The 22,165-nt window shown below is 35.1% G+C and overlaps 1 protein-coding gene across 8 annotated transcripts in view; it reads right to left on the bottom strand.

The window, feature by feature from the left end:
* Nucleotides 1-22,165, bottom strand: part of HDAC9 (histone deacetylase 9) — an 896,685-nt gene that overhangs the window by 427,260 nt on the left and 447,260 nt on the right. For all 8 annotated transcript variants that reach the window (XR_009696639.1, XM_061165031.1, XM_061165032.1 and 5 more), the window contains 4 exons: nucleotides 18,504-18,745; nucleotides 14,153-14,303; nucleotides 13,065-13,191; nucleotides 10,544-10,665 (listed from right to left, as the gene is read on the bottom strand). Coding sequence is in view for 7 of the 8 variants with exons in the window: in XM_061165031.1 (XP_061021014.1) it covers nucleotides 10,544-10,665; nucleotides 13,065-13,191; nucleotides 14,153-14,303; nucleotides 18,504-18,745 (642 nt within the window). In the remaining variant the exon portion in view is untranslated. The remainder of the gene's footprint in view (nucleotides 1-10,543; nucleotides 10,666-13,064; nucleotides 13,192-14,152; nucleotides 14,304-18,503; nucleotides 18,746-22,165) is intronic.

Raw genomic sequence — 22,165 nt, 5'->3', positions numbered from 1 at the left:
CATGTAAATTCATGGCTGATTCATGTCAATGTATGGCAAAAACCACTACAATATTGTAAAGTAATTAGCCTCCAACGAATAAAAATAAATGGAAAAAAATAAAAATAAAAAATGAGCAAACAAGTCAAATTATCATGCTGTACACTTCAAACTTACACATTGCCACAGTGCTGTCTGCGAGTTACATTTTAACAAAACTGGAAGAAAAAGTGCATATCAAAGAAATATAGTAGCTGGAAGTTGCTAACTTTTCATAATCTAAAGGATCAAATCTGTCAAAGAGGCTCCTTTTAAAATGCAATTTTGCTATGTAAAAAATTAAATCCTATTTTAAAAAAGACTTGATTTTTCTGACTTTTGGAGGGCCAAAAGTTGGTTTGTTTTTCTTACCTTATCAAACCTCTAGTGTTTGATATGAAGAGAAAGGTAAGAAAAACAGGGGGAAAAGTTCTTATTATTCTCGTCTTGCTTACAGAGTAGCTCATGCTCTGTTCCATTCCATATTTCATTAAATTCATTCTCAAAGTAGCTAAAATCAATGGAGTGTTTGATTCCTATTAAGGAGAAGAGAAAGGTGACATATAGAAGAGGGTACAGAATAAAATACAAGAGAACAAAACATTAGGCAAAGACTTTAGCATAAAGTACAGCCTTCCTTCCAAAATGTGACTTAAAAATTATTTCAGTCTATTCTCTTTGTCACACTATTTTCAGCACATGGATTTGTTAGTCATGACCACACTAGGAAGGAGGGTCAAACACTGATGATTTATAATCTTATAAAAAATTTATTATCATTAATTGGTAAGAATTATATTGTTTAAATATGAATCTGTCACCTTAAAAAACTGCAAAGCTGTGTTTTTAAAATTGTTTGAAAATGGTTTACTGATTTAAAAGTTATGGAGAATCTTTTGTATACATTTGTAACAGATAAAAATAAACCAGATTACACATCTTTTTTCTTTCTTTTTAAAGCAAAACACATACTAAGTTTTTTGGTTCAAATTGTGTAGGATAAGTTAAATTGTATTCTATTAACCAATATGAGTGTATTTCTGTAAGCACAGTTATGCTGAAATAAAGTTTTTTAAAAAAAATAGTGAATGGCTGGCTGCCTTTTGGTATCAACTACAACATGTGAAAAGCTTGGAAAGCTTCACTGCCATCCTCACCACAAGAAGAAAGCGGAGCAGATTAAAACCAAAGCGATTTTCTTAGACCTCAGTTCTGAGGTCTCAGAGCAAGCTGCCATTCCAAAATCAGGAGAGACAGAAAAGTAAAAAAAAAATCATAGCTGAGATCAGTTAATGGAGAAGAGAAGTCACTGGAGCCAGGAATTGGTAGGAACACTGAGATGTTAATTTTGATGAGTTTCTGGAGGCTGAGTGTGGACTACCTTGAGAGTTAAAAACCCCAGGGGCCCAGGCTCAGCAGGGAAGAGTACATATTCAGAGGTATTATTTACAAGAGCCCAACCATGTTCTCTTGGTGAAGATAGCGAAGAATTCCCTCTTGTCTATGTGATGATAGGGAACAGAGGTGAAGGGGGAAAGAAAAGCAGCCATTTTGAAATATGCCCAGTAAAAAAGTACAGATATAAAACATACCCAGATCACTCTACATAACAAAACCTGCCCTCCAAGGGAAACTATTTACTAGAACTTTATTTGACTTGTAGAGAAAGGCAATTAGGCAACTGTAGCCTCCTCTAGCTTTCCTATCTCACTTACATGGAAGATTTTTTAAAAAGCTAAGAAACAGTTCTAAAGTTCAAAGACCACAAACGCAGGGACCACTAAAAAACTGAGATTTAATTATAAAATTATAGAACACTGTTCCTCCCCAATGCCTTGGTTGTGATTGTGTGTAGTTGCTCAGTCATATCCATCTCTTTGTGACCCCATGAACTGTAGCCTGCCAAGCTCCTCTGTCCATAGGATTCTCCTGGCAAGAATCCTGGAGGGTGTTGCCGTTTCCTCCTCCGGGTATATTCTCAACCCAGGAATCGAACCAGCATCTCCTGTGTCTCCTACAACGGCAGATAGATGCTTTACCACTGAGCCATCTGGGTAGCCTCCAATGTCTTACCATCACATTAACAGGGTTCCAGTATAACAACAGTTGATTGCCAATGAGAGAGTGGCAAGACACACTCCATTTATGAAGTTCTTAGGGAAGTCCCAAAATGGAGAAAGAAAAAAAAAACAAAAACAACAAACAAACTGCCACCAAGGAAACTAGAAGAAACCCAAGCCATGGCACCTATATCCACTGCAAACATTAAATGCAGCCATATTAACATAAAATCTCACACAGAAAGCTTAACTAGTCAACTTCTAATATATCATGTCCAGATTTCAACAAAAAGTTGGAAAGCATGCTAAAAATGAAGAGAAAACAGTCTGAAGAGATAAGGCAAGCATCAGACCAGACTCAGTTATGACAAAGATTTTGGAATTATCAAACAGAGAATTAAAATAACTATGAGTAATATGTTAAGGGCTCTAATGGAAAAGGTTGACAATATGTAAGAATATATTAGTAACTGTAAGCAGAGAGGTGGAAACACTAAGAAAGTTCCAAAAGGAAATAAATGCCTGAGATCAAAAGTATAGAATGAAAAATGCCTTTTATGGGCTCAAGAAGAAATTGGACACAACTGAGGAAAGAATCAATGACCTTAAAGACAAGTCAATAGAAACTTCTGAAGTCAATAGGCAAAGGAAAAAAAAGAAGAATGAACAAAATACTTGCCTGTCTGGGACAATTGTAAAAGACATAACACATGCATAATGGGAAACCAGTAACATAAAAGAAAGAAGCAGAAGACCATTTGAGCAGTAGCTGGAATACACAGACAAGCTCTCAAGCTAGGAGTCTCAGGGAACATGAAACAGTATAAATACCAAACATCAGACCCCTGGGCACATCATATTCAAACAGTAGAAAACCGAAGACAAAGGATATCTTCCATGAAACCAGAGGGTATTAGCTTGCCTATGGATCAACAACAATAAGAACTGAATCAAATATCTTGTCAGAAACCATGCAAGCAAGAAGACAGAGAAGCATTTAAAGTGTTGCAAGGAAAAAAAAATTCAGCAACCAAGAATTCTGCATTCAGTGCAATTATCTGTTAAATATAAAGGAGAAATAAAAACTTTCTTAGACAAACAAGAACTAAGGAAATTTGTTAGCAGTAGAGCTGACTTGCAAGAAAGATTAAAAGTACTTTAGCAAGAAACAAAAGGATATAAATCAGAAACTCAAAGCTATATAAAGGAAAAAATAAATGAAGGTAAAATAAAATCTTTCTTTTTCTCATTAAAAAAATTATTTTTAATTGTAGGATAATTGATTTACAATGCTGTCTTGGTTCCTGCCATACATCAACATGAATCAGACATAGGTGTATATATATGTTCAGGCTTCTCTGGTGACTCAGAAGGTAAAGAACTGGCCTGCAATGCAGGAAACCTGTGCTCCATCCCTGGGTACGGAAGATTCCCTGGAAAAGGAAATGGCTACCCACTCCAATATTCTTGCCTGAAGAATTCCATGGACAGAGGAGCCTGGTGGGCTACAGTCAATGGGGTCACAAAGAGTCGGACATGACTGAGTAATTAACAGTAACCAGACATATGTTCCTTCCCTTTTGAACCTTCCTCTAGTTGTCTTATTTTAATTGATCTGACTATTCAAAATAGTAATACCAACAATGTATTCAGTGATCTGGGAAAGTGAAATTAATGACAGCAAAATTATAAAAGATGGGAGAGAGGAATTGGGAATACTCTGTTTTAAGGTAAATACAGCCATAGAGCAAGTATAGCGTTATTTGAAAGTGGGCAAGGATTTGCTACAAATGTGTACTTCAAACTCTAAGGAAACCATCAAAGAAAAAATTTAAAAGAGGTACAATTGATATGCTAAGACAGTAGAGAACATGGAATCATATACAAAGCTCAGTTAAAAAAAAAAATTAAAAAAAAAAAAAGCTCAGTTAAAACCAGAGAATAAAGAGGGGGAGATTTTTTTTAAAATGATTAAGTATGATTAGAATACAGTTATAAACATGACAGATATTGATCCAACTATATCTATAAGCACTTTAAATGGGACTGATCTAACATACTAATTAAAGGAGACTGTCAGAGTGGATTAAGGAAAAAAAAAGACCCTACTGTACAACGTCTATTGGAGAAGGAAATGGCAACCCACTGCAGTATTTTGCCTGGAAAATCCCCAGGGACAGCAGAGTCTGGTGGGCTGCAGTCCATCGTGCCACAAGAGCTGGACATGACTTAGTGACTAAACCACCACCATACACTATCAGAAAACAATTTAAAAAAGAATGACACAGAGAGATTAATAGTAAAAGGATGAGAAAGATTATACCATACTACCACTAGGAGATAAAACCACAATGAAAAACCATTATATACCTATTAGAATGGTTAAAATTCAAAGCACTAAACTGAAAGTACCAAGTGCTGGCAAACTCTGATCCACTGCCGGTAGATCTGATCCACTGCTGGTCAGCATTCAAAATAGTACAGCTTCTTCAGAATACAATTCGACAGTGTCTTACAAAACCACACATAGTCTTACCATAAAATCCACCTATTGCATGCTTAGGCTTTCATTTAACTGAGCTGAAAACATACATCTACATAAAAACCTACAAGTGAATGTTTAGGGCCACTTGATTCATAATTGCTAAAACTTGGAAGGAATCAGAACACCTTTCAACAGGTAAATGGTTAAACAAGATGTGGCTCCCATATAATGCATTATTATTCAGTGCTAAAAAGGGCTTTCAAGCCACAAAACATGGAGAGATCATAAATACACACTGCCAAGTGAAAGAAGTTTGTCTGAAATGGCTACATACTGTATGATTTCAAATATATGACATTCTACAGAAGGCAAACCCATAGAGACAGTGAAAATACAAGTGGTTATCAGGAATTGGAGGATGAAGGGGTAAATATATGGAGAACAGAGGATTTTTAGGGTAGTGAACTAGTCTGCATTATATTGTAACAGTGGGTACATGGCATGACATTTTGCATTTGTCAAAATAACCACCAGGGAAGCACAAAGAGTAAACCTTAATATAAATTATGGGGTACATTAACAATAATGTACTGATAGGCTTTCATTAATTGCACCAAAAATACCACACTTCACAAGATGTTAACAAGTGTGGAGACGATGGGACAGTGGGTAAAGTAATATGGGAACCGTCTGTACTATGGGTCAATTTTTCTGTAAATCTAAAACTTAAAAGTTTATTGATTTAAAAATGAAGGCAATGGCAGAAATTAAAACTCTGTGTGACCCTAGTGAGGACAGAGCATCAATAAGAGCTCTTCCTATAGGAAAGAAACAAGTCCGCTGCTATTTTTGTACACCATACTAGGCTCCCAAATGCCAGATAATGTGCCAATTTAACAAAAACCTTTATTCCCATCTTGACATTTAGCATTGCAAGAGGCAGAGAGCTTACAGTGAATACTTTCTCTCTTTCTCCTCAGTTTTCTCATTTTATCAATAAGGTGGCAGAATACAAGTCATTAAAAAGACTTTCCACAACAATAAGCGATTCAGTTTTCACTGATGAAAATAAATGAAATTCAGTTTTTTATCAACTAGAAACATAAAATTAGGGGCTTCCCCGGTGGGGCGGCAGTAAAGAACATTCCATCCATTTAACCATTTCCTTAATCTTACTTACGACTCTAAGTGCATGACATGCATTACTTAATTGAATCCTCAAAATAACTGTATGAACCAACAGCAATAATTATTCCTATCTTACGGATGACAGAGAGATGACCTAAAGAGGTTAAAAATTTCCCAAGGTTGAGCGTCTATATTTCAGTCCAGTAGTGGATTCAAAGCCTGTGTTACCGTGCCACGTAAATGTGTGCTAAGTCACTTCAGTTGTGTCTGACTGCCAGGCTCCTCTGTCCATGGGATTCTCCAGGCAAGAATACTGGAGTGGGCTGTCATGCCCTCCTCCAGGGTATTTTCCTGACCCAGAGATCAAACCCATGTCTCTTAAGTCTAACGTATTGGTAGATGGGTTCTTTACCACTAGTGCCACCTGGGAAGCCCTAGTGCTTCCAATTCTGGAAAAACTGTTGTAAGACTGATCAGAAAGAGTATATTTCAGTCATTGTAAGCAAGAGCCACTACAATAGAACTAAGCCAGAGAACTAAGATACATAAAAATACCCCAGTTCTAGTCAATCTAGAGTAAGATTCTGAGTGAATACCTGTATAAACGTAAGTGCTATCTTAGTGCTATCTGTGCAGAAACGTGTGTGCATGTCCATGTGTGCACATGCATTTGTGTGTTGTGAGAAAGAGAACTAGAAAAAGGAAGAGAGAAAAACAGATCAAGAGAGATTTTAAAACATTAAAAATCTCCTTGTACAAATTCTGGATTATAATAACTTGAAAAGTTCACCAAGGTACCACTACATAACTTCTAACTGCTATACTGAGGGAGATTTACAAAGTTATATGTCTCATCTCTGCCTTCTTTCCAATTACTCAGTGTGGAAAATGACATTGGCCTTCCAAAACCTTAACTTATGTTTGGACCCCTTCCATCTTTGAGTCTTATTCTACTGTTGCTGACCATTAAAAAGAATATTTCAGTGAGGCTGGAACAGCCTTACCAGCCCAAGCCAAGCTTTAGCTTTATATGGCTTGTGCTCTTTAAGAGGTTAAATCTAGCCAGCCAGCTCACTTTGTTCAGAAGTATTAAATGGAAAGACTGTAACATTCAAAGTAAGGCAAAGTTCATTGGGTCAGACCCCAATAATATAATGGAGCATAAAACCTCTAGAATTTTTTACCATAATATTTTATGAAACACATGCACACAGTCATTGGAAAAGAATCCAGTTCAAATGGTTTTGAAGGTCAGTTCAAAGTCACTGCATATGTAGTATCTCTGTGGGAAATATGTTCTATTTTAGAAGTAGCTGGACCCAAAAGCTTCCTTTCCCTATTTTATAGTTTATTATCAGTCCAGCACTGTATTATACTGGAAAAAAAAATCACCTACTACCACATGATATAATTTGCAGCCAAAAAAACCTACAGTTCAGCAAAATAATACAAATTTCAGAATCAACAAATTCTTGTGTTATAGAACAGAGGCCATCAGAGGGTAATTCTAAAAGGAAGCACTTACTTAAGTGTGGGCAATACATAAAAATTAAAAACAATTATTTTATTCTCAACTTCATTTGAAAGCCTTTGACATTCATTGTTAGGAAAAGAGCAGAAGACTATCAATTCCTGTATTTCAAAGAAAACAGAAATAGGAACTGAGTAGAGCTAAGGATTCACAGAATTCTGCTGTTTCCAAAAAGCCCAAAAGGTATGAGCAACTATGATTCTCCTTAGGGGAAGGAAGTAAAGGTCCACTTTGCATGACAAAGGTCAGATTTCTGCAGGCAAATGAGACTTCTGTGGTTGACTGTTCCAAGGCTCCCCCTGTCTGGTTGAGTCCTGAGAGGTCAGGAGAGGTTCTGAATTCAGCTCACTGCTTTGGGAACACCCCTGGGGCCACTTGATACATTTTAAGGTCATTAGGACTTTCCTTACTCTGGTTCCAGCTTTAGTTCCTCAAATCTTGCTAGTGTATACTGGCAATTCAGCACCAACACAGGTTAAAAAGAAAATGAAAGATTATTATTATTAAAGTGTTATTAGTAGTAGTATTAGTATTTAAGCATTATTAGTATTATATGCAGATCAAAAAGATAGAATCCACTTAACAACTTCTTTTAAATCTAAGACTGAATTCAATGCCATTCAAGTAGACCTCAGAGAGTGATAACCAGGCATCCACAGAAAAGCGAGATTATTACAGCTGTCCTGGTATTTATACTATATGATCAATGCCACTTCTCCAGATTTCATTTAATATGATGTAGCTTTATGTGAAGATTATCCTAAACAGTTTCCTCAATCATCACATATGTCTAGTTATGATATTTTATTGCTTACTTTTTTGTAATAACTGTTGAGTCATTAAAATACGACAAATGCTGAAGTAAAAATGATTACAGTACTTCAGTGCTTTTCTATTTAGTGCAAATATACATCTAAACTTTCTCACAGTGAACTGGAAATATACCAAACAGATTATATTTACAAAAGATGGAAGACTTCCGCCTATTTGTAATTAATGAATGGTATCTCTAAGTATTTTAGATAATGTGTAGAAAACATCTGTATTTAATTACATCACACTTTTCTCAGACAATGGGAATTGAACTAAGGAATATTTTGAAACCCCTATAGAGATGTAAAAGTATTAATGGCTTTTCAAGAACTTTATTGACACAATGCTGGAAATGTTTGGTTTTGCAGGTCAGCAGCCTTGACACTTCGTAAATAACAGATATTCGATATAAAGGGAAGAAACTTAAAATACTGGGCAAATACAGAAAATACATCACTAGAAAAGATGGGGGCTGCAGACTTCCACTACTATTACGTATCACATAAAGAGATATAGAAGATGAGTGGAATAAAATTTTGTAACATATAAGCAGGGTTTCTCTTTGAATTTTGTTGTGGGTTGAGAAATTCTACAAGAATAAATTCCTACTCAATCTTCAGAGAAAAAATCCCAAATTGTTCTCATGAGAACACTGGGACACAAAGAATGGGTTTTTAGTACTCGTCTTTAAGTACTGACAAAGATCAAATGTGCTTTCTGGGTGCTTACTGGCTCCAAATGCCACTACTTTTCAAAGTCAGTGTCAGTTCTGCAGTAGTTTTCAATCTCCCAGTGGTAAGAATATATTCAAAGGCTATGTGCACAGCAGGGTAGACGTCTTTCCCCCTGAATGTAACTGTATCACTCATCAGTAACCTCCTGCCATAAGGGGACTCGTGTTTTCTTTCCTTTTAGTGACTCCTCAGGCTCTTGAATGCCAGTCACTGCCCTGAGACCTGGGGCAATATTCACATAATCTCTGTCAATAGTTCCTACACAGGCCATTGGTGCAACTAAATGTCAAAGCTGCAGATCAAAGTCTCCACATTCTAAAACCCATGTCCTTTATGGATCAATTTTCATAAACTATATGCCATGTTTTAGAAATATGTGGAGGCTCACTATTTGCTTTATTCCTTTTATCCCAGAGAAGTTTATTTATATGAAAAGTGATCTGATTGGTAGATAACAGTGTGAAATTCTCATGCATTACATAAAACATTCTTTCCTTTGTATTTCCTTTTATTGAAGTATTTTACTCTATCTAGTATCTTACAGTAGAAACACAAAATCCTTTGGTCTATTAAAATAAAAAGGCACGAACTGATTTGCAATACTTGGCCATCCTTCCCCAGTGCCTGGTACAATATGGGCTAGATGATAGAGCAAATTCTTACTAATGATTGATTTTATTTTTAAATATTCATTATGCTAGAAGTAAATTTTATGACAGAAAACAGCTTCAGCATGTGTTTTTACAATCTATTTTCATTTCAAATATTCAAAATTGCTTGGGAAAATGAATGTAATTATTAAAAATCATTTTTGTTCTGTAGATTTTATATACAAATTACACAGACCTACACTTATTCAAGTAGATCTGTGTAAAATACAATGAACCAAACTATCTGCTCTGAATATCTTTCACATCAATTTTGGTTATATTTTTTAATTTAAAACTTCCTCTTAAGAACTATATTTAGAAAATATCAAAAGATTTATAACATCACGTATACAAATGCTATTTATGCTTATGCCTAGCTAAAGTTTAAATACATTTATTATAGAGGAATAGAGCATATAACACGTTAGATATGCACATGTCAGAGGGCTAAAAAGGAACATGGGAAAACAAATACAGACCTTAAAGCCATAGAGTTGTTGACTAAATTCCAAATTTATTCCAGATTCATCATCCCAGTTCCCCTAAGCAAATTTTAATACAATCACATGAGATTATTAGCTACAAAGCTTCACGATGACTTCTATAATCTGTGAGACATTAGGCAAGTCACTTACTCAGAAGGTAAGCCTTGGCCTTGTCTATTTTAGTAAACAATTACAATTTAAGGTTTTTAAAAGTGTGAGGAAAAAGAAGAATATTATTTCCATTTTTCTGGTAAATGAGTACGGCTCAATAAAAATCCAGATAATGGAGGAAACTACAGAGGTCCTCATTAATGGAGACGATTTAAATTTTCTGAGAAATCAAACTTCTATTTTATTTAATTCTCCTCTTCATTGCTAATAAGAAAATAATTTGTCTAAAATCTAAATGTGATTAATCAAAAAGTTACTTTGATAATATATTGAATGAATTGATGTATTAACAGAAATAGGAATGTGTGTGTATGCACGCATAAATATTTGCTTCTGCTAAGGGCAGAGGTCGGAGAGTCTAATAGCTATGATTACAAATCCTTTGACATTCCCCTAGACATATGGCAAAATAAAACTACAGGAATGCTATGGAAGAGCAAGTGAAATCTTCTTGTAAAACTTACTTACCAGTTTTTCGAAGGGGGAAATCATCCTTTGCATCTTGTGCTCCAGGTAATGTGTATTTGTAGGATGGAGGCGTTCCACTCAGGGGTGGAGAGCTTTGATCCAATGACGTGTGGTGGGCAGCCCTACAAAAGAAAAGAGGGCTCACCATTTGTCCTGGAGTTTTTACTGCACACTAGTCAGCAATAATCGGTTGCATGTGCTGCAACATGTATCTCAGCTATGTTTATGCTCTTCCTTTTTAGCGTGTACAAACCACAGTCTCACATAACCAAGTTCACTTTAGCAGTATGTTGTAGAATGATGCAGGATGCCCAAGAATGCCCACTGTGTGTTTGGTCATGTGGCCACATAGAAAACTTTGCTTCATTAAAGGAGAGAATTTACAAAGAGCTTGAGTTTTGGTATCTGAGATTATTATGTGTGTTTTCTTAGGAGCCATTTTAATGGAAAAGTCATCATCTGAATCCTTTTTGGTCAGCCTTGCAGAACAACCAAGGTAAAAGTAAACATAGAGAAGGACTTCATTTTTTAAAATTGCTAGGTAGTCCAGGAAAGTACATGGAGAGAGAGTACTATGCCAAGAGACCCAGGTTTCCTGATTTCGACAGCAGTTCCAAGGTAAAGACTGAAGACACATTCTTCTTTGTATGAAAGTGAACTCTCAAAATGTGTTGTCTTTCCCGCATTAATACAAGTGAAAGAGATACTGGAGAAGAGTTCAGGACTGAACATAGACTACTCAGCCAATATAAACATCTACAGTCATTATATATGAAGAAGACATTAGATGGGACATAGTATCACCACCATGATGATTCTACCAGTATTATTTCTTCAAGTCAACAGTCTCAAGAATTAGCTAGTGTGAGGATATTTCATTGGATCACAATTGGCAAAAAAAAGTATTAAGTTCAGACTTCACAAATTAATGACTTATGGCTGGCTATCTAGGAGTTGGATCCTACTGTTCAGTACCAAAAAAGAAAAAAAGATTGCTAAGTAACATTGGAGAGCCATGTCAAATATACCCAAGGGAACAGCTAAAGAATTTTCAGTTGACAAGTTGCTTGCATGTAGCTGCTTCCCACTTTTAAAAAAAGGAATTATCTTTTCTTAAAAGAGGCTTTAATTTAGAAGGGATATGAATTAGCTATAAATTATATATGTAATTTTAGGTAATAAAACAAAATGTGTTTTTCAGTATTTTTTATGTTGACTGAACATGTGGAAATTTTCTTCAGGGATTGGCTTTTCAAGTCAATTGATATGCATGATAAAAATTACATAAACCATTAAAAATTATTTATATAGCATTCTGGAATCTGCCTTATTTACCTTTTTGTTTTTGGATGCAGAAATGGGAAGATACTTATAAGACAGAATTAGAAAAACAATAACTCTTTAAAATAGAACTCCTGGCATGCTGAAATGTCAAGATAACAGAGTATCAAATAATCAAGCATTTACTCCCTTATCCTTATGATGTGAGTAATTAAAAATATGTAAGTAGAAAATCCTAAACATATTTTATAAATATGAGAGGTGAAAGCGAAGTCGCTCTGTCGTGTCTGACTCTTTGCGACCCCATGGATTGTAGCCTACCAGGCTACATTTCCTGCTCCAGGGGATCTTCCCAAACCAAGGATCGAACCCGGGTCTCCTACATTGTAGGCAGACACTTTTACTGTCTGAGCCATCAGGGAAGACAGATATGAGAGAGATGAAAGTATAATCTATTAGTCTATATTGAAATATGCTTTGCCTATCAGTTTTTCTCCTGATTTTTAAAAATACCACCTCCCTCATACTTTACAGAAAGAATAGTGTGTTGCATAGTATCTCTTTACTTGACTTGGAGAAACAAGGTTGCATAAAATACTGTAATACCACAGTTTATTATAGTCAATTTATATGTTAAAAACCAATCTACTCTCATTTTTCAGGGTGGGCAGGGGTAAACTGGTCACTGAAAACTTAGATGTATCAGTCAGCTACTTTTCTTGTCTTCCCTTCTCTTCCTTCGTCTTTTTATTTTTTTTTAATTGTCAAAAATCTTCTGGACTTTTAAAAAGTAACTTAGATATCCATCTTATATCAAGCCAAGTAAAATAAAATCTCAACCAGCCAAATCTTCAGAAATTATTGTAAAGATATCAGATGTACCATCTGAGAATAGAAAAATGCAAAATATGAATTAATTGCTATGCCCCACCCTACATTTATCAAGTTATTCGTTTCGCAAAGAACATGCATAATACTTTCTAGCCCTCAAGGTGGTACTTACTAACACTTATTTAAGAGCTAATCTCTGTTACACACTTTACCACATTATTTTACAGGACCTTTCCAGAAATCCGCTTTTTTTACAGAGAAATATTCCAAGCATTAGAGAATTCAAGGAACTTGCCCTCGGCCATATAGCTCAGAACTTGGCAGGCCAGGGATCTGTGCCCAGGTCAGCTGAATTGAGAACCTGTGATCTTTACCCCTGGGGATGAAGAAAGCCAAAAGCTGAACATACGTGTACCAGAGCTTGGGATGGCGGCTCACGGAATGATTTTTTCCATTAGTTGGAGTGTCTTTTGTTGCTGATTTACTTAACAGGAATTCTTGAAGCTTCTGCTTTACTTCTGTACTTGCCACTGCCCCTGAAACACACACACACAGAAACAGATGGTGATTTGGGGTTCTGTCCTCTCCTGCCTCTGGAATATTACTGGTCACAGCATATGAGTTTTCCTATTAAAAGAAAAAACGAGAGTCTAAACAGGCTTTAGAAAATGACATAGTAATGTTTCATAACTACTGCTTCAACTGCCAATTTTCAAAAGACCTCCGATGATTTAATTGCTTTTACAGAAAGGGGATTCCCAGAATTAATAGTAGTTTTTTCCTAAGCTTTAAAAAATACTGCTGAGGAATGAAGCACCGTTTTTTAAAAGTCATGAATCTTGGGGGACCATATAAGTGATTAAACACATTAAAATGAGCTCTTCTGAATTTCTAGTTTTCAAAACCTAACTTAAAAAAAAAAAATTTTGAGCATTAAACAAATAAATAATGCTGACAATTTCAGTTCAAGTCATCACATTTCAAACCTTGCTACGACCTGATTTTGAACTGACCTCATGCAGGGGAATTATTTGGATCTGTCTCCCTCTTGTGGATAGTTTTTTTTTCTTTAAACACAAGTTCTACTTTAAATCGTTCCAAAGTCTGGGTACTTAAAAAGTAAATGAGACAAGGCTTGACTTATTAAAGAGCAATCACTACTTGAATGGGAAGAAGGTGGAGTAATGTGGAAGTAAGTTTATTATTAAACACAGTGGCATAGCCATATTGCCTTAGCATAACGTTATTTTTAAGGTGCAAAATAAAAAACATTATCATCTTTGCCAAACAAGTTTACTTCCGAAGATGCCTGTAGACTGAATGCAGAGAGCTGACATCTGAATGTCAAAGCTTTACATTTGGGCCCATAATTTATTCTTTTACTTAAACACAGACAATTTTGACAAGTTTAATTCCACTCTTTATCAGGCTCCTTTCTGAATGACAGTCAGCTAAAGATGAGGGAAGAGATCCATCTTTTACCCTGGTGCCTCTTACTTTCTCGTCCTCTATCTTTGCCTCTGAGAGGAGGAAGCTGCTGTTCTCTGCGATGCCTCTCTACTTCCTGTTCTTGCCTCTGCTGCTCCAGTTTCTGCTCCTTTTCTAGCAGTTCTTGCTGCTGTTTTATGGCTAGAAGTTCCTGTTGCAACTTGCGAGAAGAGAAAGACATGAGAGTGTGCAATTTCTTTAGGCTTCATAGTCATCAATGACCAAAATCGAAATGTTATGAGCTTTCGGAACTTAGTTCTACTTACTTTACATTTTAACCGCCCCTTTTTTTTATATTATTGAAATCTAAAGACAAGCAACTAATGCCATTGTTTTACTGTCATTAACAAGCAAGTTTTTAGGTAGCTTCATTACCTATGCCGTCCTATCAGAATATTACCAAATTCACTCAGATCTTCAGTTCCTTGAGTGACTTTTCTTTGTGCATCGGAAATATAGGATACAGCGAAGAAAGCCAGGAATTTCCCAGAAGTCTGTTTTACCAAGTCCCTCAAAACATAAACAACTGAAATCTTAACTTCTTATACTAAGAAACAGTAGGAACATAATCAAACTGAGTAGAATAGTGAGATATGAATTACTTTGGGGAAAATACATCTGAAATAAAATGAAGGCTAAAAGTTTCAAAACCTTACAGAGAAGGTTTTCAATAGATGAATACAATCCCTAAATGTACCACAAGTTATTTTCTCAAAATAGCAAAGTCTAATTAATTAGTTCACTCAGCATACAAAACTCCTCAGCTATAGACTGGTTAAGAAGAAATCACTTCCACAAGACTACACTTTGATACACTACTGTTTGGCTCTTTGAATCCTTTGAATTCACTTTTAAATAATGTACAACATGAATATAAAGCATTCTTAAAAACCATTTGAGTTGTCAATTTTCTCAGACTGTGAAACAGACATTGAGGAATAATCGTAAATGTGCCCACTGAGAAATAACTCGTGACTGACTTCTACCAGGCTCTGACATTACTAGATACAAGATCTAGACAACTTAATAAGCTACTCAGAGTATGGGTTCCTCAGACATAAGACAGAGAAATAATCTCTCTCATGCATTATGTCCAAAATGCATATGAAATTTAGGTTGCAAGTTTGAACAATATTAATTTTGCTTTGATATTAATGAAGTTAGTATAATTTGCTGTTTACATGAGACAGGTGCCTAAGACTCTGAAATTTACATTGAAAAGTAACAGAAAAAAAATTATGTGGAATGGCATAAGAGTTACTGTGGAGCAACAGGAAGCCAACTCTGCACGTCAAACATGATAGCTTCTCTCGTCCCAGGACATGGTTAGAAGCATTTCTGGTTTCCTTCCGTATTACAATCTCTGGCATTTTGGATGTGCTCTACTAGTCTCTTAATAATAATAATTCTCTTTTCTAACAAAAAACTTCATAATTCTGCTTAAACTTTGCCTTAAATCTTAGTTCCATACAGATGCTGGGGTTGGTCACATTGATTTAGTGTGCCACCCAAAGCCCAAAAAGAAATGAATGTTAATCTCTCTTAGGCATCTAGAAAAGCACAGAATTTAATTGGCACAGCTACCATTCATTGCTGAGGACTGCAAGAATGAGGTTTAAAAAAAAATTCACTCCTCCAATTTCAGATGTTCTAGTCCAACACAGAGGCGGAATGAAGTAGCAGCTTTGGAGGCAGACAAGGCAAGATTACAAATCTTTACTGGCTACGTGACCCTGTAATGTGACCCTACAGTATTTCTCTGAGCCTCAGACTACTAGGTGGAAAAATGGGACAATAGCATCTAATTCAACAGATGTTGATTATGAAAGCCAAATTTTTAAAACACTAATATAAATAAGTAAAGCATCATGCTGTGTCTTTCTTATTAAAAAAAAAAATAAATGAATGTTAAAAGCATCAACTTTTAGCCTTGTAATATATAATACAAAACAGTAAAGTTAAAAAGAAATTAAAGCAAAAACACTTTTTAAACTTAAAAGGAAATTTTAAGTATGTCTTTAGTTTCTGAAAAAGCAACTTATTACTCTAGAAAATCATTCCAAAAACTAAGTTTTCCGTTTAGCTATCTCAGAATCATTTTTCTCCCCCCTTTTCCAATATTTTCCAGATGTCAGTAAACCTTCTATATACTACTTTGTTTGGGGGCAAAGTAACAATTACCTACTTGTTACTATTAACTTTTGAGTAAAATCAAATTACTTTAAATTTTTAATATTGATCTTTACAACTATCAAAGGCATCAAACATAAATGAAAAGATGCATATGAAGCTGTAACTTATTAGTACTATCCAATATTCAGGGCAACATGGCTTGCATAACACGGCAAAATGAACTAGATATGTAAATCTTAAAGTATGGTGAAGAATATAAATTTTACTCATTCATCACTGCCATCTTAAGATGTCTAGAATGATTGAAGAAATGAATTTAGACATCACTGTTACTATTACTGTTTCAAAGGTCAAACTGAAATAATGTTTAAGAACCATTAAAAAAAAAGTCTATAAACTAAATGAAGGTTTCCTACACTGCAAAATATAGCCATGATTCCACACGGGACTTAAAATCCTCATTCTTATTTTTAGGGTATCTTACAGATCAATTGATGCTTTTGAACTGTGGTGTTGGAGAAGACTCTTGAGAGTCCCTTGGACTGCAAGGAGATCCAACCAGTCCATCCTAAAGCAGATCAGTCCTGGGTGTTCATTGGAAGGACTGATGCTGAAGCTGAAACTCCCAATACTTTGGCCACCTCATGCAAAGAGTTGACTCATTGGAAAAGACCCTGATGCTGGGAGGGATTGGGGGCAGGAGGAGAAGGGCACGACAAAGAATGAGATGGCTGGATGGCATCACCGACTCAATGGACATGTGTTTGAGTAAACTCCGGGAGTTGGTGATGGACAGGGAGGCCTGGAGTGCTGGGATTCATGGGGTCGCAAAGAGTCGGACACGACTGAGTGACTGAACTGAACTGAACAGATCAATAATTGGAAGAGTTCTTTTAGTAAAGTTCTTTTAGTTAAAGGAAAAAAACATTACCCTTTATATCAGATATCAAAGAGCTTTTTTAAAAAAATAAGATAAAATAGGCCTGCTGGCTAAGGAGTTACAAAACAAGGAACATAGGGAGGAAAAAGCATCTTGACCTTCTCAGACACTATAATAATCAGTACGGTAAAGTTTATAATACTAACTTAGATTAATTATCTATATTAACATAGATTAATTATCTATATTAACACCATGTAAATGTGTTTGTACTTGATATGCAAGTGAGTAAAAGATCAAGTGCCTATATATACAATATAATAAAATATGAAATAATATCACATTACCTTATTACAATAATATATTAACATAGTTGAGTCATTTTTTGAAGGAGTTGGACATAAAAAACTTTATTATAAATATTTGCTGCTTCATATTACTGTCATAATAAATTCAAAGTAAGCATCTATTAAGTCAGACCAAAATAGCTTTGTTTTAAATATCTTCATCAAGAAGTTGAAAGACATTTACAAATTAAACTGAAGTAATACTTATCTCTGATGATACAAGAGACTAAATAGATACAAACACATCTAGAATGATCTTAAAATAGTCAATCTCAAAAAATTCTGGGATATGGACATAATTCTCCTAGAATAACTTAATTAAATAACTTGGGTCTCAAATTATCAACTACTCCCAAAAGTCTTTCAATAAATTCTTACCTAATCTATTAGACTTAAATAAAAACACTGAAAACATCTGTACCAGTTTCTTTACATATATTATATATAAAATTCTATCCAGCTTTTCATTATGTTATTTTTTGTATGTATACATTATGAAGTCTTTTCCATAAGGAAGATTAGGGCATATCTAGGACATCTACTTATAGACCAAAGACAAAAATAAAAAAAAATTAAAAAGGCTCTCTCTTCACATAAAATGATTAATTTATCCTCTCTGGTAAATAGTCTATGTAGATTCTTTAGACACATAAAATGTGTCTCCTCAGGCTCATGGTTCTTCTTGATGGAGAGTAGATGTGGCAAATGGACAAAATTATGTAGAAGAGAATCTTAAAAAGGGTAAGAAGTTACTATTCCCAGATATTGATTCTATAAACTAACTGATAAAGGAGTTGTAGAGGCCCCTCTCCAAGAAGCAAAGCAGGATTTCTGCCAGGATTCCTTTTACTTACCCTAGGTTTTCACTAGTACAACCCCAGTTTCCTCCCAGCCATGAATCCATATCTTTTCAGAATGAAACATCACCCCTGTGCTCCCTCTTATGCCCACGTTATGGCGCAGACTCCCAGAGTCACAGAGACAAAGAAACGCTTGCTACCTTGATGTGCTCCTGAAGCTGAGCCTGGTGCTGCCGTGTCAAGTTCTCATGCTGCTTCTGAAACTCCGCGATCAAAAGCTGCTTCTGGATCTGCTGCTGTTGCTGGATGAGGAGTAACTCCTGCTGCAGTTGCTTCTCACGGACAACAGGGTCCACCACGGGCATCATCATCCTGAGGTCTGTTCTTAGGTCTAAAGGCGAGATGGGCTCCAGGCCCACAGGAACCTCTGACTTCACATCGACTGGAGAAACCAAAAAAAAGGAGGGGTGACAGAGGACAGAAGATTAGCACGCTGATTTGGAAACAAATTAGAAGTGAAAGACACTTTACCCTACTAGATTTCTTTCAATGCACCAATAAATTTAGTTCTGTTTTTTTACAAGGATGATAAAAAGGTCTTCTGTACATTAGACTTGATAAAATGCTGATTTTCAGCTAGCACTTTGTCCTTTGCCATTAAATCTTTCACATTTCCCCTTTTCAAAGAGATGACTCCAAAGATTCACAGGTATCAAAGTTGTTCGTTTATAACACTTATTCTACTGGACCACTGGTCAAATTCAAGTTGACTTAAGATAAAAAATGCAACACTATTGAGGAAAAGATGTCATGTGATATTAGAAAACTTCTAACACAAACAAATTTGTACACTTACAAACATTTTTGTTTGTAGTCAGAAGATACATTCCTTAAGAAGTAAAGCTTATAAAATAAAGAAGTAAAGCTTATAAAATAATGTATTTGTAGGGCTATGGAACCTAGCAAAGAAAAATTACGAATATGCATACTAATATGTGGGAAATGGTGAGTAGAAAGCAAATACAGACCAAGTGTAGACAGAAGTCACCTAATTTTCAATTAAATAATTGGGAAATTTTTTTAAATTATGGGAACTGGAAAAACATGTTTCTGTAAATGGACCTTGACATACAGGTTGCCAATTTCCAAACTCTGCTTTAAATCTAAATGCCTGTTCCCATAACATATAAAAGGATATGTTACCTTCTGGGTAACTGTGTTATCCTGAGTGTGTTATTTAAGTTCTCTGGGTTTCAGTTTCCTCACATGTAAAATGGAGATAATTACCATTAACAGTAACAGCACAGAGTTGTTAAAATGATTAAATAAGATAATTCAAAGACTGACAACATACAGCATACTTCTCAATAAATGCTTTTTTAAATTATGTAAAAGTGGAATTTACTGTGTATTAGACTAAATCATGAAGACTGTGAGAATAACCAAACAAAAATATTGAGTAAATATGAAAATAAAATTGTGCATGGTTTCTATTAAATATTAGAAAATAAAAACACTAAAACTTATAGAAAATATTTAAGGCAAGAAAACAAATAGAGCTAAACAAAAAAAAAAATCCACCTTCACTAAAGAAATGCAAATTTTAAATAAAAATAAGGCATCATTTTCTAATTATTAAGTATCATGTTCCCCTGGAGAAGGGAATGGCTACTCCAGTATTCTTGCCTGGAGAATTCGATAGACAAGGGAACATATACGTGATTCATATATATGCATACCTGTATGTACAACAGGGCAAACATATGACCAAGCAGACAATTGTATACTGCAAGTGGCACTGCCAATCAGTTTAAAACTTCCGAAAACGTGATATGTGATATCACAATTTGGTGATAGGTAACAAGAGGAATTAAATATTTCTACCATTTGATTCAGGTTTGCCAACTCTTGGAATATATCTTAAGGAAATAAAATTAACACAGGAAGAAACAGTTCAATGTCATATTGTTAACTAAAGTATTATTATTTTAACTGAAATCACCAACTACAAGAAGATGTCTAGTAAAATATGTCACATCTATTTCATGGAAAATACGTAATCATTAAAAACAATGTTTATCGGAACAGGAAAAATGCTGTTACAACATTAAGTGAAAGAACAACAATAAAAGTGACATATACCCTATGATAACTCTTTAACTATAATTTAACTTAGTCAATATACATTTATTGAGAACCTTAAATTCCCAAGTTGATTCTACATGTTTGGGTTTATTAGTAAAACAAAAAGACAAAAATATTCTCGCCTTCATTGAGCATATATTCTACTGGAGATTTAATGGTATTAGTCTCTGAATTCTACTAGCTAAGACTGGTGAGATAAAGAACAAAAGAAAGTTCTATTTTAGGTAGAAATATGGGTAATTACCCCCTTTCTATTTTTTCATATTTTTACAATTGCATCTAATGCTCCGACTCCTACCCTGAGTAACTTAAATTTGCAGATTGCCGGTTGGAAACTATGAAGTTAATATTCCATGTGAATTTAAGAGTTATTTTCAGCAAGTCAAGAAAGGCTAACAGAAATTGTTAGTAGAAATTAAGGCTTCAAACACTAAATAAAATATTAATATCTTGCTTACCATGTGAGTTGTGTGTACATAGAGGTTTGTGTGAAGAGGCATGACTGTGCACTGCTATGCGGGCAACCTGTTATCAATCTTGGTTGACAACACTGGTGATTTTTCAACATACAGATGAGAAGAGTTTGCAGTTATTGTACTGACATGTCATTTTAATGAAAATGGGAAAATGATTTATTAATAAACCATAGTTTGGTGAACAATATTTCTAAAACATGATATTTACAAAAGAAAAAATATTAACTTTGACAAGTTTGAAACTAAGTGAGAATGAGGGCCTGTAAGAACTTTGGTCACACTGTCCAGTGTAGAATTGTCAATTAAGGTCCGGAGTAACATGAGATTTTGAGTATTAATTTATGGAGGTGGCATTATTCCAATCAAAAGCAATGGCTGTTAATGATATACTTCATTTCTACACTGAAAAGGCCAGAATAAAGCCTCAGTATTTACATGGACGTCTCAATAAACATATTTAACCCTATGAATGCAAAATGTAAAATTTCAAGAGGCCTGGGATCTCTCCTTGCTGGCATTCTTATTATCTGTAAACTATAATGATCAATTCCCCACTCCCCAAGAAAAGAAAACAAAAAAGATAAGGAGAAAAGAGTCCCAGAACTCTCTGATACAGCTAGTCTAAGACTCAAAGGGTAATTTGACTTCTTAACCTGCTATCCCAACAGAAATGATTGTGTCTAACTGCTTGCCTTTGTTCAGAGACTAATCACTAAATTGTGAAAAATCACCCTCAACTTACAAAAACTGCTCTTGATTATAAATAATTGCCCAAGACCGAGAGAAAGCAGCAGGCAAGATCCCAGTCTTTCATCCAATTTATTCAGCAGCAATCCACATTCCATTTGTCTAGACTAAATATAGCAGCATTTATACAAGAAATCAATAGTGCTTGCAGAGAGGAGAGCAAAGGCATGAATATTTCATCAAACTCAGAAATGGCAACCAGCAAACTGGTGGTTCTGTGTAGGTCATCTCTGGCCTGCTGGATCAGTTCCTGTTACTTGGACAATAGCTCATCTCTGTCTAATCATGATCATATCATAACCATTCTTTCTATTTTTAACATTAATTGCATTGTGGGTGACAAAGGCTCATCGTATTCCAAAAGGGAAGATGGATTTTTCTTACATCTTCGGTGACAGGCTAATAAGCATCCCCAGGAACAATAATAGTAACACAATACCAGGGCTGAGTTTCAACAAGTTACAGTCACCTACACATCACAAAATATGAAAGAA

The sequence above is a fragment of the Dama dama genome, chromosome 18, assembly GCF_033118175.1.
Source record: "Dama dama isolate Ldn47 chromosome 18, ASM3311817v1, whole genome shotgun sequence".
Classification (NCBI taxonomy): Eukaryota; Metazoa; Chordata; class Mammalia; order Artiodactyla; family Cervidae; genus Dama; species Dama dama.
Note: the sequence above shows the minus strand (reverse complement) of the source record. Positions and strands in the feature narration are given on the sequence as shown.